Source organism: Salvelinus namaycush, chromosome 36 (genome assembly GCF_016432855.1).
Source record: "Salvelinus namaycush isolate Seneca chromosome 36, SaNama_1.0, whole genome shotgun sequence".
Taxonomy (NCBI): domain Eukaryota; kingdom Metazoa; phylum Chordata; class Actinopteri; order Salmoniformes; family Salmonidae; genus Salvelinus; species Salvelinus namaycush.
The window spans coordinates 19,515,850-19,530,175 of NC_052342.1; the positions used below are offsets into that span (position 1 = coordinate 19,515,850).

The 14,326-nt window shown below is 44.5% G+C and overlaps 2 protein-coding genes across 4 annotated transcripts in view; one reads left to right on the top strand and one right to left on the bottom strand.

Moving 5' to 3' along the window:
* Nucleotides 1-1,640, bottom strand: part of LOC120030356 (dynactin subunit 1-like) — a 41,817-nt gene extending 40,177 nt beyond the window's left edge. For all 3 annotated transcript variants that reach the window (XM_038975737.1, XM_038975738.1, XM_038975735.1), the window contains exon 1: nt 1,513-1,640. The gene's annotated coding sequence lies outside the window, so the exon portion shown is untranslated. The remainder of the gene's footprint in view (nt 1-1,512) is intronic.
* An 8,668-nt stretch (nt 1,641-10,308) lies between these two features.
* LOC120030461 (tudor domain-containing protein 7B-like) overlaps nt 10,309-14,326 on the top strand; it is a 30,624-nt gene continuing 26,606 nt past the window's right edge. The window contains exons 1-2 of the mRNA XM_038975876.1: nt 10,309-10,521; nt 11,336-11,480. Coding sequence (XP_038831804.1) covers nt 10,309-10,521; nt 11,336-11,480 — 358 coding nt within the window. The remainder of the gene's footprint in view (nt 10,522-11,335; nt 11,481-14,326) is intronic.

The following is a 14,326-nucleotide window of genomic DNA, read 5'->3' on the forward strand; positions in this document are numbered from 1 at the left end:
GGTGTTAGTCAGAAACTGGAAACAAGAGAACTAGAAACTGAGCTCTTATGTCATAACACCGGAACATCCAGGAAATGCCATTAACATTGGGATAGTCTACCCTTCCTTCCTAACCGTGACTTCTTCAGCTGAAGCGGTGAACAGATCATGGAGCCACAACATGTTATTTCATCATCACCAAAATCATCATCTTCAGCACCGTGCTGCATAGCCTGCATTGTGAGTAAAACTAGTATTTTATCTTCATTTCTGTGCCAGCAGAATCAACAAGAGAACTGCTCTTGATACAGTTCTGTTCTCGAATGTGGCACCACTAAAAATGGTTGACGCAAGTATCAAATCAAAAGTAGCCTATAGACAATCACTAGCCTTACGTAAAATAACTGACTGTTGCTGTTTGTCCGTTCAATCAAATCAACTCATATGTAGGAATTAGTCTAGTCTTAGACAGAATATCAGATAGGACTCACCAAGCTACCCCGCCCCATTGCCAGGACGGCCACGGAATGCCGCCTGCGCATTCCAGCCATATTGACTTGCCTTATTTATCCGCAAAATAACAACAGTATGAAACAGTGTAAGCTTTTCCATCTCTCCTCCTAGCTTCTCTCACTGTTTTTCTGAGAGGAAGTGTTTGTGACAGAGACAGGAGAGGAGAGAAAAAGAGAAGGGTCTCTGGCAGGGGAAGCTATTAGTGATGCTTTGCCTTCAGCATCCAGAAATCACCACAACTCTAAGTGAGCTTGTGTACTTCTCCCGAATCACAGCAAGTACACAATAACATTGTTGTCTCCAGCTGTAGCAGCTAGATCATTATGGGAAAACAGAAAATAATCTTGCCATAACAATACCTGACAAGACACTAGTAGGGCCTGATATGGACCTCTGTACTGAAAGAAGAACATCACTCAGTCAGTGAGAAAGGATGTGTTTCTGATTATGCTCATGTCAGCACTTGACTGTCACCAATAGAAATGATCATCCTCCTTTTCAGGAGTATCTACTTCAGAGGTTGTCAGTGTCATCTTGCCCTGTAAGATCAGGTGAAAGTGTCATCCAGCACAAACATTATGAGTTGGCAAGCTAAACTAGCTAGCTACCCAGCCAGGTTCAGTGGTTAACGTTTGTCATCTAACTTAGTTAGCTAACGCTAGTTGGTTACTTAGCTAGCTAACTGTGGAGTGTTTCGCGTCAGTCAAAAATCTGATTGTAATGTTAGCTAACGTTAGGTAGCTCGAGCAAACAAATTAGCTAGCTAAGTACTCTGAAAAATTTATATTCATACAGTTTTCCCATAGAAAGAAGCAGTGACTGTGGCGAGCTAACGTTAACTAAAATCATTTGCTAGCTAACGTTAAATCAACAATACATTTCATTGTAGCTAGAAACGCTACCTAGCGAACGTTAGATTCATAGCTAACGTTAGCTAACGTTATACTAGATGCGAAGTGTTAGCCTGACAGTCAATAATCTTGAGAAGATAGATAACGTTAGCAAACTTCTACCACCTACCTGCAAATTGACAAAGTTAGGTTTGGTATGATGTTCCAAAAGAACTTGTTGGTTAAACGGAAGAAAAAAATATACATGCAAGGGTCAGTTAGCAAAATGCCATGTCCACCCTATAATAAGCTATTATAAGAACGGTCCACCCACAACAACTTCCGGTGCTTTTTTCTTATTATAAATGGTCTACTTCCGGTTATTCTGACAAAAGTGACATTTGTATTAATTGGAATTACATTACAGTAGTTCCAATAACAATGGCTAATACATTTTTAACATCAGGACACGATATCACACAAACATAAAAAAACTAATATATTCCAAGCGCCCACAGCTGTTGTATTGATGGATAACTATGTGCACTGACAATCCACGGTGGTGAGTAGGCCTACACAGGTCAGCTATATAATATAAAGTAACTCAACTTCTAAATAAATGTTGTTAAACTTCCTTTTCGCGTTTTATATACAAATGTGAGACATGTCTAGAAGTACAAATAAGTTTCTGAAATCATTAGCAACCTGAACAAACATCAAAAACATTTGCAATCAGTATTTGGCGCGACATATCAAATCAAATTTCAAATCAAATCAACTTTATTTATATAGCCCTTCGTACATCAGATGATATCTCAAAGTGCTGTACAGAAACCCAGCCTAAAACCCCAAACAGCAAGCAATGCAGGTGTAGAAGCACAGTGGCTAGGAAAAACTCCCTAGAAAGGCCAAAACCTAGGATGAAACCTAGAGAGGAACCAGGCTATGAGGGGTGGCCAGTCCTCTTCTGGCTGTGCCGGGTGGAGATTATAACAGAACATGGCCAAGATGTTCAAATGTTCATAAATGACCAGCATGGTCAAATAATAATAATCACAGTAGTTGTCGAGGGTGCCGCAAGTCAGCACCTCAGGAGTAAATGTCAGTGGGCTTTTCATAGCCGATCATTAAGAGTATCTCTACCGCTCCTGCGGTCTCTAGAGAGTTGAAAACAGCAGGTCTGGGACAGGTAGCACGTCCGGTGAACAGGTCGGGGTTCCATAGCCGCAGGCAGAACAGTTGAAACTGGAGCAGCAGCACGGCCATGTGGACTGGGGACAGCAAGGAGTCATCATGCCAGGTAGTCCTGAGGCACGGTCCTAGGGCTCAGGTCCTCCGAGAGAGAGAAAGAAAGAGAGAAAGAGAGAATTAGAGAGAGCATACTTAAATTCACACAGGACACCGGGTAAGACAGGAGAAATACTCCAGATATAACAAACTGACCCTAGCCCCCCGACACATAAACTACTGCAGCATAAATACTGGAGGCTGAGACAGGAGGGGTCAGGAGACACTGTGGCCCCATCCAATGATACCCCCGGACAGGGCCAAACAGGAAGGATATAACCCCACCCACTTTGCCAAAGCACAACCCCCACACCACTAGAGGGATATCTTCACCCACCAACTTACCATCCTGAGACAAGGCCGAGTATAGCCCACAAAGATCTCCGCCACGGCACAACCCAAGGGGGGGCCGCCAACCCAGACAGGAAGATCACGTCAGTGACTCAACCCACTCAAGTGACGCACCCCTCCTAGGGACGACATGAAAGAGTACCAGTAAGCCAGTGACTCAGCCCCTGTAATAGGGTTAGAGGCAGAGAATCCCAGTGGAGAGAGGGGAACCGGCCAGGCAGAGACAGCAAGGGCGGTTCGTTGCTCCAGAGCCTTTCCGTTCACCTTCACACTCCTGGGCCAGACTACACTCAATCATATGACCCACTGAAGAGATGAGTCTTCAGTAAAGACTTAAAAGTTGAGACCGAGTCTGCGTCTCTCACATGGGTAGGCAGACCATTCCATAAAAATGGAGTTCTATAGGAGAAAGCCCTGCCTCCAGCTGTTTGCTTAGAAATTCTAGGGACAATTAGGAGGCCGGCGTCTTGTGACCGTAGCGTACGTGTAGGTATGTACGACAGGACCAAATCGGAAAGATAGGTAGGAGCAAGCCCATGTAATGCTTTGTAGGTTAGCAGTAAAACCTTGAAATCAGCCCTTGCCTTAACAGGAAGCCAGTGTAGGGAGACTAGCACTGGAGTAATATGATCAAATTTTTGGGTTCTAGTCAGGATTCTAGCAGCCGTATTTAGCACTAACTGAAGTTTATTTAGTGCTTTATCCGGGTAGCCGGAAAATAGAGCATTGCAGTAGTACCTAGAAGTAGTACCTACCAGTAGTACCTAGTACCTAGAAGTAACAAAAGCATGGATTAATTTTTCTGCATCATTTTTGGACAGAAAGTTTCAGATTTTTGCAATATTACGTAGATGGAAAAAAGCTGTCCTTGAAACAGTCTTGATATGTTCATCAAAAGAGAGATCAGGGTCCAGAGTAACGCCGAGGTCCTTCACAGTTTTATTTGAGACGACTTTACAACCATCAAGATTAATTGTCAGATTCAATAGAATATGGTGAGTGACGGGTGTTACTAGTTATACACAGCCACAAAGTCTAAATTTGGTAAATCGTATAAATTAATTTAAACAATATTAGCTTTTTGGTCTTAATTTAAGGTTAGCAGTGTGGCTATGGTTAGGTTTAAAATAACATTTTAAGAAGATACCTTACATAAATCGGTGGAGTTTCTTATTTGTGATTGTGGTAACTAGTGACGACCTAGAGTGACGTGCTCAACTAGCAATGCGCAAAACGTTTATATAGAAACAAAACTGATTAAAATATGCGTACTGTTTTTGCATTCACATGAGCTCAGTAGAAAAAAAGGTTCCAAAAGGGTTATTCAACTGTTCCCTTTTGAGTTCCATGTACAACCATCTGTAGAAAGGCCTCTACATGGCACCCAAAAGGGTTCTACCTGGAACCAGAAGGGTTCTTCAAATGGTTCTCCCATGGGGACATTATTTGAGATTTGGGTTTACAGGTATCAAAAATCAAATACATATTCTTTGGCACATTCTTGTAAACAACAGGTGTAGACTTACAGTGAAATGCTTACTTACGGCCCTTCCCATCAATGCAGAGAGATAAAATAGAGAAATATTAACACAAGGAGTAAATACACAACGAGTAACTATAATTTGGCTATATCCACATGGCAAGTACCGAGTCGATATGCAGAGGTAGGAGGTAATTCCGCAACAGGATAGATATTAAACATTAGCAGCAGCGTATGTGATGAGTCAAAAGAGTTAGTGCAAAAAGGGTCAATGCAGATAGTTAAATAGCTACCTGGACTAACTATTAAATAGTTACCGAAATAGCAGTCTTATGGCTTGGGGGTAAAATCTGTTCAGGGTCCTGTTGGTTCTAGACTTGGTGCATCAGTACTGATTGCCGTGCAGTAGCTGAGAGAACAGTCTATGACTTGGGTGGTATAGAGGTCCTGGATGGCAGGGAGCTCGGCCCCAATGATGTACTGGGCAGTGCACACTACCCTCTGTAGTGCCTGGTCAGAAGCCGAGCAGTTGCCAGTTGCCAAGATGCTCTCAATGGTGCAGCTGTAGGACCTTTTGAGGATCTGATGGCCCATGACAAATCTTTTCAGCCTCCTGAGGGGGAAGAGGCCTTCTCGTGCCTTCTTCACCACTGTGTGTGGACCATGATAATTCCTTAGTGATGTGGACACCAAGGAACTTGAAGCTCTCGACCCGCTCCACTACAGCCCCGTCAATGTGGATGGGGGTGTGCTCGGGTCTCAATTTCCCATTATCCACAATCAGATCCTTTGTCTTGCTGACGTTGAAAGAGAGGTTGTTGTCCTAGCACCACACTGCCAGGTCTCTGACCTCCCTGTAGGCTGTCTCATCATCATCGGTGATCAGGCCAACCATGTTGTGTCGTCAGCAAACTTAATGATGGTGTTGGAGTCGTGCATGGCCACACAGTCGTGGGTGAAGAGGGAGTACGGTAGGGGAATATGCACGCATCTCTGAGGGCCCCTGTGTTGAGGGTCAGGGTGGTGAATGTGTTGTTTCAGGTGGTGGCGGCCCGTCAGGAAGTCCAGGACCCAGTTGCAGAGGGAGGTGTTCAATCCCAGGGTCCTGAACTTAGTGATGAGCTTGGAGGGCACTATGGTGTTGAATGCTGAGCTATAGTCAACGAACAGCATCCTCACATAGGTGTTCAGGTGGGAAAGGGCAGTGTGGAGTGTAATAGTGATTGCATCATCTGTGGATCTGTTTGGGGCGGTATGCGAATTGAAGTGGGTTTAGGGTTTCTGGGATAATGGTGTTGATGTGAGCCATGACCAGCCCTTCAAAGCATTTCATGGCTACATATGTGAGTGCTATGGGGCGATAGTCATTTAGACAGGTTACCTTGGCGTCCTGTTCAGGGGGTTTACTTGTACATCAAGCTGCCTCACGCTACAGAAGCAGGAGATAGGCTCCTGCTCCTATGAGCCGCTCCGGCTCGCACACGTTAAGGCTCGTGCAAGGCTGCTTACTTACCTTGGCGTTCTTGGGCACAGAGACTATGGTGGTCTGCTTGAAACATGTAGGTATTACAGACTGGGTCAGGGAGAGGTTGAAAATGTCAGCGAAGACACTTGCCAGCTGGTCAGCGCATGCTCTGAGTACACGTTCTGGTAATCTGTCTGACTCTGTGGCCTTGTGAATGTTAACTTGTTTAAAGGTCTTACTCATATTGGCTACGGAGAGCGATATCACACAGTCGTCCAGAACAGCTGGTGCTCTCATGCATGGTTCAGTGTTGCTTACCTCCAAGCATAGTTGTGTTAGTCAACATAGATTAGTCAGATGGAAAAGATATTCAGAGCCTTTTATTCAATGGCTTGGTAGGCTATCTTAGATTGTTGGCTGTTAAAGGCTCTCTATGATGAAAAGAGAACTATGAATGTTAGAGATCGCCTGCACAAATAAAAATACACCTTATGGAACAGCGGGGACTGTGAAGAGATACACACACACACACTCACAGGAACAGACACACGCACACACACGCTAGCACACGCACTCTACACACACACACATACATTGTAACATTGTTGTATGGTGGTATTATACATGTTGTATTGTAGATGTGTAGTGGTGTAATAATGTTATATGATGTACTGTTTTTATCTTTTGTTTTATGTGTGATGTAAGCGCCTTAATGTGTTTGGATCCCAGGAATAGTAGCTGCTGCCTTGGCCTAACCCTAATACTTGGCAGCTAATGGGGATCCCTGATAAATACATCAAATTAAAATGCAAAAATAAATACTTTGTAAAGGGCTGACAAAATACTTTTTGTAGGTAGCTTATGTTTAGAGCATAAACCTCAGGATAAGACTAAAATCATAAAATAAAAAGGTGTACTTATCCCATCCCAAAACCCGCATAGAATGATGGTTTTAACATGCCTTTCAGTCCAACAATTATATAACCATCTGGTTGTGGAGACTGTAGTCAGGAAGGAGGGAAGGCAGCAGCCCAGATCTATGTGAGAAATGTGAGGGAGGAAAAAAAAGAGACTGACTGGGTCAGTCTGTAGCGCAACTTCACTTTATGCAACAGTGTAACCAACCTTCCATCTGAAGTACCATCTGAAGCATTCCACCGCATATACAAAACGTTGAGCTCTCAGCTCTCTATAAGAACTAGAGACTGAGATAAGCAGCTTACTTTGTGGCACACAGTGGCAGTGAATAATGTTTTGCCTACTCTTTTTTCTCACTCTAAGACGATAGCATACCCGCTGAAAAAAACCAAATAGATCTATACACAGAATAAGTGTCACTAAAAATAAATCATTGTAGTTTGGACAACAGTTTCCTGTGTGCGCCTCCGCTATGATGGAATTGGCGTGGGGCTGTGCGGAGATGGCCAATCACATCACAGACGAGGTAGGCTACCGTAACCCACCAACCGGGCCTGCTGGGAGGCGCTTGGCTAGAGTGCAGCTTTGGGTGAGCTGGGACAGCTCAAGACCGCAAGGGCGACAGACCAACAATCAGGGAGTGTGACGAGCAGCAAGTTATCCGTGTCACTCTCGTCTCTTTTCCTTCCCTTCCCAGCAAGGTAAGAGTTATATTGACTGGCATTACTTGAATTAATTATCATATTACTGAGATTAAATAGTTGCTGTGATAGTACCTTTTCGTTTTGATACTATTTGGTGAATGCTTAAAAGCCCTCTGAGAGTCCCATGAAGTGGCAAGAGTACGGAGCTCAATAGACATAACACTTGTATGGGATCAATATCAAATGTATTGTGAACACACAGCATGCATTTTGTTTTCGTGTATCATGATCTGTACAAATAAGCACCAATCCACAAATGTAAATCACTTTCCACAAACACCTTTTGATTTGTATTTGTAAATCGATATATTGCATTAGACTTTTTTTTATAACTGCAGATATGCAGGTCATTTCCAAGGGCCTTAAGTGAAATGACTGCCATTAGCACAATTCAAATTGTGCCATTAGCACAATTAGATTTATGAGGTAAAATGGTTTTTCTTTATCATTATTATAGTTAAGGAACCCGAGCAGCACATTCTCCCATAGAAAAACAAAAGTCATCAAGAATAACAACATTTATAAAACTATGAATATCTTGCCATCATTTCTTTACAAGTAGACAATGCCAAAATAAATGCAAAACTGTTTCTGGATGCTCAACACAACTACAGTTAATGTTAATGTATTTTTTCATTTTATTCAGATAATGATTCGCAAGGTAATACTTATGGATCATTCTGAAAGAGACCTCTTTGATCTTGTTAACAAGCAGGTATTTGTGTGGTAATAACCAGACTTTTTTCCAATAGATATTATTGACAAATGTATTCCAGTAACTTGTGACATAAGGAATGGATGCAATATCCCTTTGAAATAAAGCACGTATAGATCTGTTGTTCTGAGGGAGCAAGGGGAAACATATTTTCTATTGGAGAGTCAACTGGATTAAGCGAGGGTAGGTCAAGAAGGTGAGGTCTGGTTACACCTCTAAACAACATGAGAGGTCCAGATGGAATAGCATTAAAGACTATGGCGAACTCTCTAGGTGTAACAGGGATATTGTAATGAGGTAAAAAAATTCTCATATTGAGTAACAATCCTTCTGCATTAAAAAGTTGACTCACCAGCGGGATATGATTATTAAACCAGTTCTTAAAAAATAGACTTGTTTCTATACAAAATATCCATATAGTTCCAAATGAAATACCTATGCGGGGAAAATTATGTTTATATATTAACAACTACGCTAATAATACTTGTCTATGAAAAGCAGATCATTTTGTAGGAATCTTATCAATATTATAGTTACAAAGTAACATCAAATTGAAGCCACTAAAATGGGAGAAGATGTAAGGAGGGATGCAATTCCAAATTGAAGTAGGATTCTGAAATGTTTAGCCCAATTTATCTTAAGTATTATTGAAAGTAGGAAAATCCCCAAAAATTGAGTCCACCATATTCATATGTGTTCATAACGACAGATTTCCTAGTATAATGTGTACGGTTTTTCCAGATGAAGTTGAAAAGCATCTGGTCAACTGCTTTACCTATTTTGTTGTCAAGATGCAGGGACTGGGCTGCATAACTAAGTCTGGAGATACCTTCAGCTTTAGAAAGCAATACTCAACCTTTCAAGCATAAATCCCTCTGCAACCAATGGTTCAACTTCTTTTAGTTTTTTTCGATAATAGGTATGAAATTTAATGAGCATCTTATCTTTCCTATTGACCCTTACACATGGTAATCCCAAGGTATGTTACCTTTTCCTTGACTGGAATATTGCATATAGTATATATGCAATAGGGTATCACACAGTCTTTAACATCATACAATTTACACTTATTAAGGTGTAGGCAAAGACCAGATGCTTTGGGAAAAATATTTATCACGTCGACTGCTCTAGGAATCTGATCAGCATCTTTCAAAAAGAGGGTGGTGTCATCTGCAAGCTGACTTATGATAATATTTCTGTCAGCAATAGAGATCCCTTTATATTGCTGGATTTAACAGAACATTTAAGAAGTTGGGTTGCAAGCAGGAAGAAGTAAGGCGAAATTCTTCTTTTCAAATCAAATCTAGGAGAAGTGCCATCCTTTAATTTAATGGAACTGTTCCCATTCATTATAAAGAGTTTCAATAGTACTACAAAATAATTCCCCAAAACCACATTTCTCAAGGGAGAGAAATAGAAACTCATGTTCCACTGTATTAAAGGATTCATAGAAGTCTAAGAAGACAATCGAACTATCTTGGAAGATTAGATCCGAATAGTCAATAGTCTCCTGTCCCTGACAATCTGTTCTTAGATCAGTGATAGGAAGCCTGTCTGACAAGGCACCCCTGTTCAAAGTATATCTGATAATGTCCTCAAGGGGCTGTGCCTTGTACCAATACCTTTTTAATACAACACATCTGTATTGTGCCCAAAGACAGGGGAATTAGTTTCCATTAATTACAGAACAAGCACAGTAACATACTTTTTTAATTGTCCTATAACTTGCTACCATGCTATTACCATGTTGGTCCCACTTTCGGTGTTATAATGTAAAGTGCTATGACAGTGCCAGTTCTCTGCCCTCCTGGCCAGGTGTCCCGGATTTACGTTTACTATGTCACGTCTAGTCTATGAGACCAGGCATTTTGGCCAGGGTTCCCTTGAAAAATAGGTATTTTGACCTCACCTTTATCAGGACAACCTGGTCAAATAAAATAATAATAGTTATGTAAGTCACCCTTTATTTGAATAGGTCAATGGATCAAACTGATATAAAACAGCTGTCTTTATCCTAATAAAACTGTTATCAAGAATTTCTACTTTCTGGTTTTATGTCCATATAGATGACAGACGTGGAGCTGATGAAGAGGATGTTACGGGCGGTGCTGGCGGCCAATAAGAGCGGGCCCGGGGTGTCTTTGTCTCGCCTCCAGTCTGAATACAAGGCTCTGACTGGTGAACAGATCCCTCATAAACAGATGGGTCATGCCAGTCTGGATACCCTGCTGCACAGCATTCCCAGCGTGGTTCGCATGGAGCGCAACCGCACTGGGGAGGTGAGGAGAGAGTGTATACACATACAAACTCATGGATGGATGGATGGATGGATGGATGGATGGACGGACGGACGGACGGACGGACGGACGGACGGACGGACGGACGGACGGATGGATGGACGGATAGGTGGGTGGGTGGGTGGGTGGGTGGGTGGATGGACGGACCGGGAGACAAACAGCATGAGGAGAAAACACACAAACACATAGACGGACATGGACACACACACACAACACATGCACACCAACACGCACATATATACACACACACACACCAACACTCACAGACACACAAACACGCACACGTACACACACACAGTCTTGTACAGCTAACCTTGTGGGGACTCAGATTTCAGTCCCATTCAAAATCTTATTTTCCCTAAACTTAACCCTAACCCTAAACCTAACGCTAACCCCTACTCTTACCCTAACCTAACCCTAGCATCTAACCCTAGCATCTAACCCTGAAACTAACCCTAGCTTCTGACCCTAACTCAAAATGTAATTCTAACACTAATTCTAACCTTAACCCTGAACCCCCTAGAAATATAGCATTTGACCTCGTCAGGACTAACAAAATGTCCCCAGTTGGTCAAATTTTTGTTCGTTTACTATTAGTCCCCACAATTCGCTTACTGCACACATACACTCCAGTGGCTGGCTAAAGATAATAAAAGTATCAAAAGATGTCTCTATGAGACGTCAAAGTAATTAAAGCAATGATCCTGAACGATTAGCATCCTGCTGGTGTGAGATAATGAGTGTGCCCTGTGGTGTGTGTGTGCACGTCTGCGTGTCTCCTCTCGATCCTCTCCAGATGGTGTGTTTCGCCTCAGTCTCCAGCGAGACGGCCCACGTTGCCAAACTGGTGGCTCGACAGTGTACCTCCAAGAAGACTGGACGACCCCAAATGGTCAACTGTCAGATGAGGGTCAAACCGGCCGCCCCTCTCATCCTCAATGGTAGGGGGTATGTGTGTGTGTGTGTGTCTGTGTGTGTGTGTCTGTGTGGGGGGAGGTCTTTGTCTGACTGCCTAATCCATATTATTTTTCAATATGGAGTGGCTTCGGAGCTGACTTTTCTTGATCCCTCTTCCCCACAGCTAAAGGTCCCCACGCTTCTGCGCATGTGCGGGTTTCTACATAACAGAACCGAATACAATAGCAGTGTAACATTACTGGAAGACAAAAAACACCACCTCATTTCTTATGAGCATTTAGGATGATTGTGCGTGGCCAAAACGCAACAGTTCGCGCCACTAAGCAAAATATGTGCTTTGCAGTTTGTTAACACCATCTACTTTAATTTGCTCACTGTACATCATTTAAAACAACGCTGTAGGCTACCTCGACGCACCGCTGCGCTGTAGGCTACCTCGACGCAACGCTGTAGGCTACCTCGACGCACCGCTGCGCTGTAGGCTACCTCGACGCACCGCTGCGCTGTAGGCTACCTCGACGCAACGCTGTAGGCTACCTCGACGCACCGCTGCGCTGTAGGCTACCTCGACGCAACGCTGTAGGCTACCTCGACGCACCGCTGCGCTGTAGGCTACCTCGACGCACCGCTGCGCTGTAGGCTACCTCGACGCAACGCTGTAGGCTACCTCGACGCACCGCTGTAGGCTACCTCGACGCACCGCTGTAGGCTACCTCGACTCAACGCTGTAGGCTACCTCGACGCAACGCTGTAGGCTACCTCGATGGGACGCTGTAGGCTACCTCGACGCGACGCTGTAGGCTACCTCGACGCAACGCTGTAGGCTACCTCGACGCAGCGCTGTAGGCTACCTCGACGCAACGCTGTAGGCTACCTCGACGGAACGCTGTAGGCTACCTCGACGCAGCGCTGTAGGCTACCTCGATGGGACGCTGTAGGCTACCTCGACGCAACGCTGTAGGCTACCTCGACGCAGCGCTGTAGGCTACCTCGATGGGACGCTGTAGGCTACCTCGACGCAACACTGTAGGCTACCTCGACGCACCGCTGTAGGCTACCTCGACGCACCGCTGTAGGCTACCTCGACTCAACGCTGTAGGCTACCTCGACGCAACGCTGTAGGCTACCTCGACGCAACGCTGTAGGCTACCTCGATGGGACGCTGTAGGCTACCTCGACGCAACGCTGTAGGCTACCTCGACGCAGCGCTGTAGGCTACCTCGACGCAACGCTGTAGGCTACCTCGACGCAACGCTGTAGGCTACCTCGACGCAACGCTGTAGGCTACCTCGACGCAACGCTGTAGGCTACCTCGATGGGACGCTGTAGGCTACCTCGACGCGACGCTGTAGGCTACCTCGACGCAATGCTGTAGGCTACCTCGACGCAGCGCTGTAGGCTACCTCGACGCAACGCTGTAGGCTACCTCGACGGAACGCTGTAGGCTACCTCGACGCAACGCTGTAGGCTACCTCGACGCGACGCTGTATAACTCAAGAAGCTCTAAATGCATATCCCCATGAGACTGATTGAGGTCCAAACGTGGACGTATCATTCACTATTGACTGGGAGACATGTGAAGGGAAGGAGACCACAAAAATGTGTGTGTAAAATAGAGGTGCAGAAACGTGCAGAATGTGATTCAGGATGCGGTGGGACAGGGTGGTTACCTACGGGGGTCCGTAGCCTCAGCCTTTTCCATAGCCACCAAACCTACAGTGTAGAAAGGCATATTGGGTCTTATCTGAGCAGGGCAGCCTTGTGTGACTGTCTCTGTATATACCTGCTATTATATTAGCAGAGATCCAAGCCTTTTGAAACTGAGATTTCACCTCATACTGATTCCATTGAATGTTCCCTTTTAGAATGAAACTGGTGACGATGCAATTAACTTTTATCAAATTACACGGACACTTAAGCTTGATTGTAGAATAAGTCTGAACTCAACTACTTACACACGTTTGGGATGGGACCGCACTGGGCACACGCTGGTTGAATCAACGTTGTTTCCACGTGGAACCAACGTGGATTAAACGTTGAATTGATTGACGTCTGTGCCCAGTGGGACAGCGATGTAGGACAATGTATGTACTGGATTTACAAGAGTATGCTGACAGGTTGAAAGTTAATGACATGGAAAGGTAGCTTGACTATTTCCTTATTAAGTTGTCAGTGTTCTGTGCATTCTTTCAGTATTCAATACATTCTTTCAGTATTCAGTACATTCTTTCAGTATTCAATACATTCTTTCAGTGTTCTGTACATTCTTTCAGTGTTCTGTACATTCTTTCAGTATTCAGTACATTCTTTCAGTATTCAGTACATTCTTTCAGTATTCAATACATTCTTTCAGTATTCAGTACATTCTTTCAGGTGGTGTTGTTGTTCAGTAGTTTTACGTGCTGCTATGGCAGGTACATGTAGTGGCCTATTTTGCTCCTTGTTCCTCTGAGGGACCAGACTGTACCAGAGGTGGGCCTGGGGATGAGAGAGATGAAGCAGAGAGAGGGAGGGGGAGGGATGACACAGAGAGATAGAGATTGGGGAGGAAGAGGGAAATGAAGCAGAGAGAGAGGGGCAGGGAGAGCGAGAGGGGGGAGAGAGATGAAGCAGAGAGAGAGGGGGGAGATGGAGGGAGATGAAGAGAGAGAGAGGGGGAGAGAGATGACGCAGGGAGATGGAGATGAAGCAGGGAGGGAGGGAGGGAGGGAGGGAGGGAGGGAGGGAGGGAGGGAGGGAGGGAGGGAGGGAGGGAGGGAGGGAGGGAGGGAGGGAGGGAGGGAGGGAGGGAGTAGAGAGAGAGAAGGGGAAGGTAGGGAGGGGGGAGAGAGAATAAGAAGGGGAGAGAGTGAGGGAGGCAGAGAGAGAG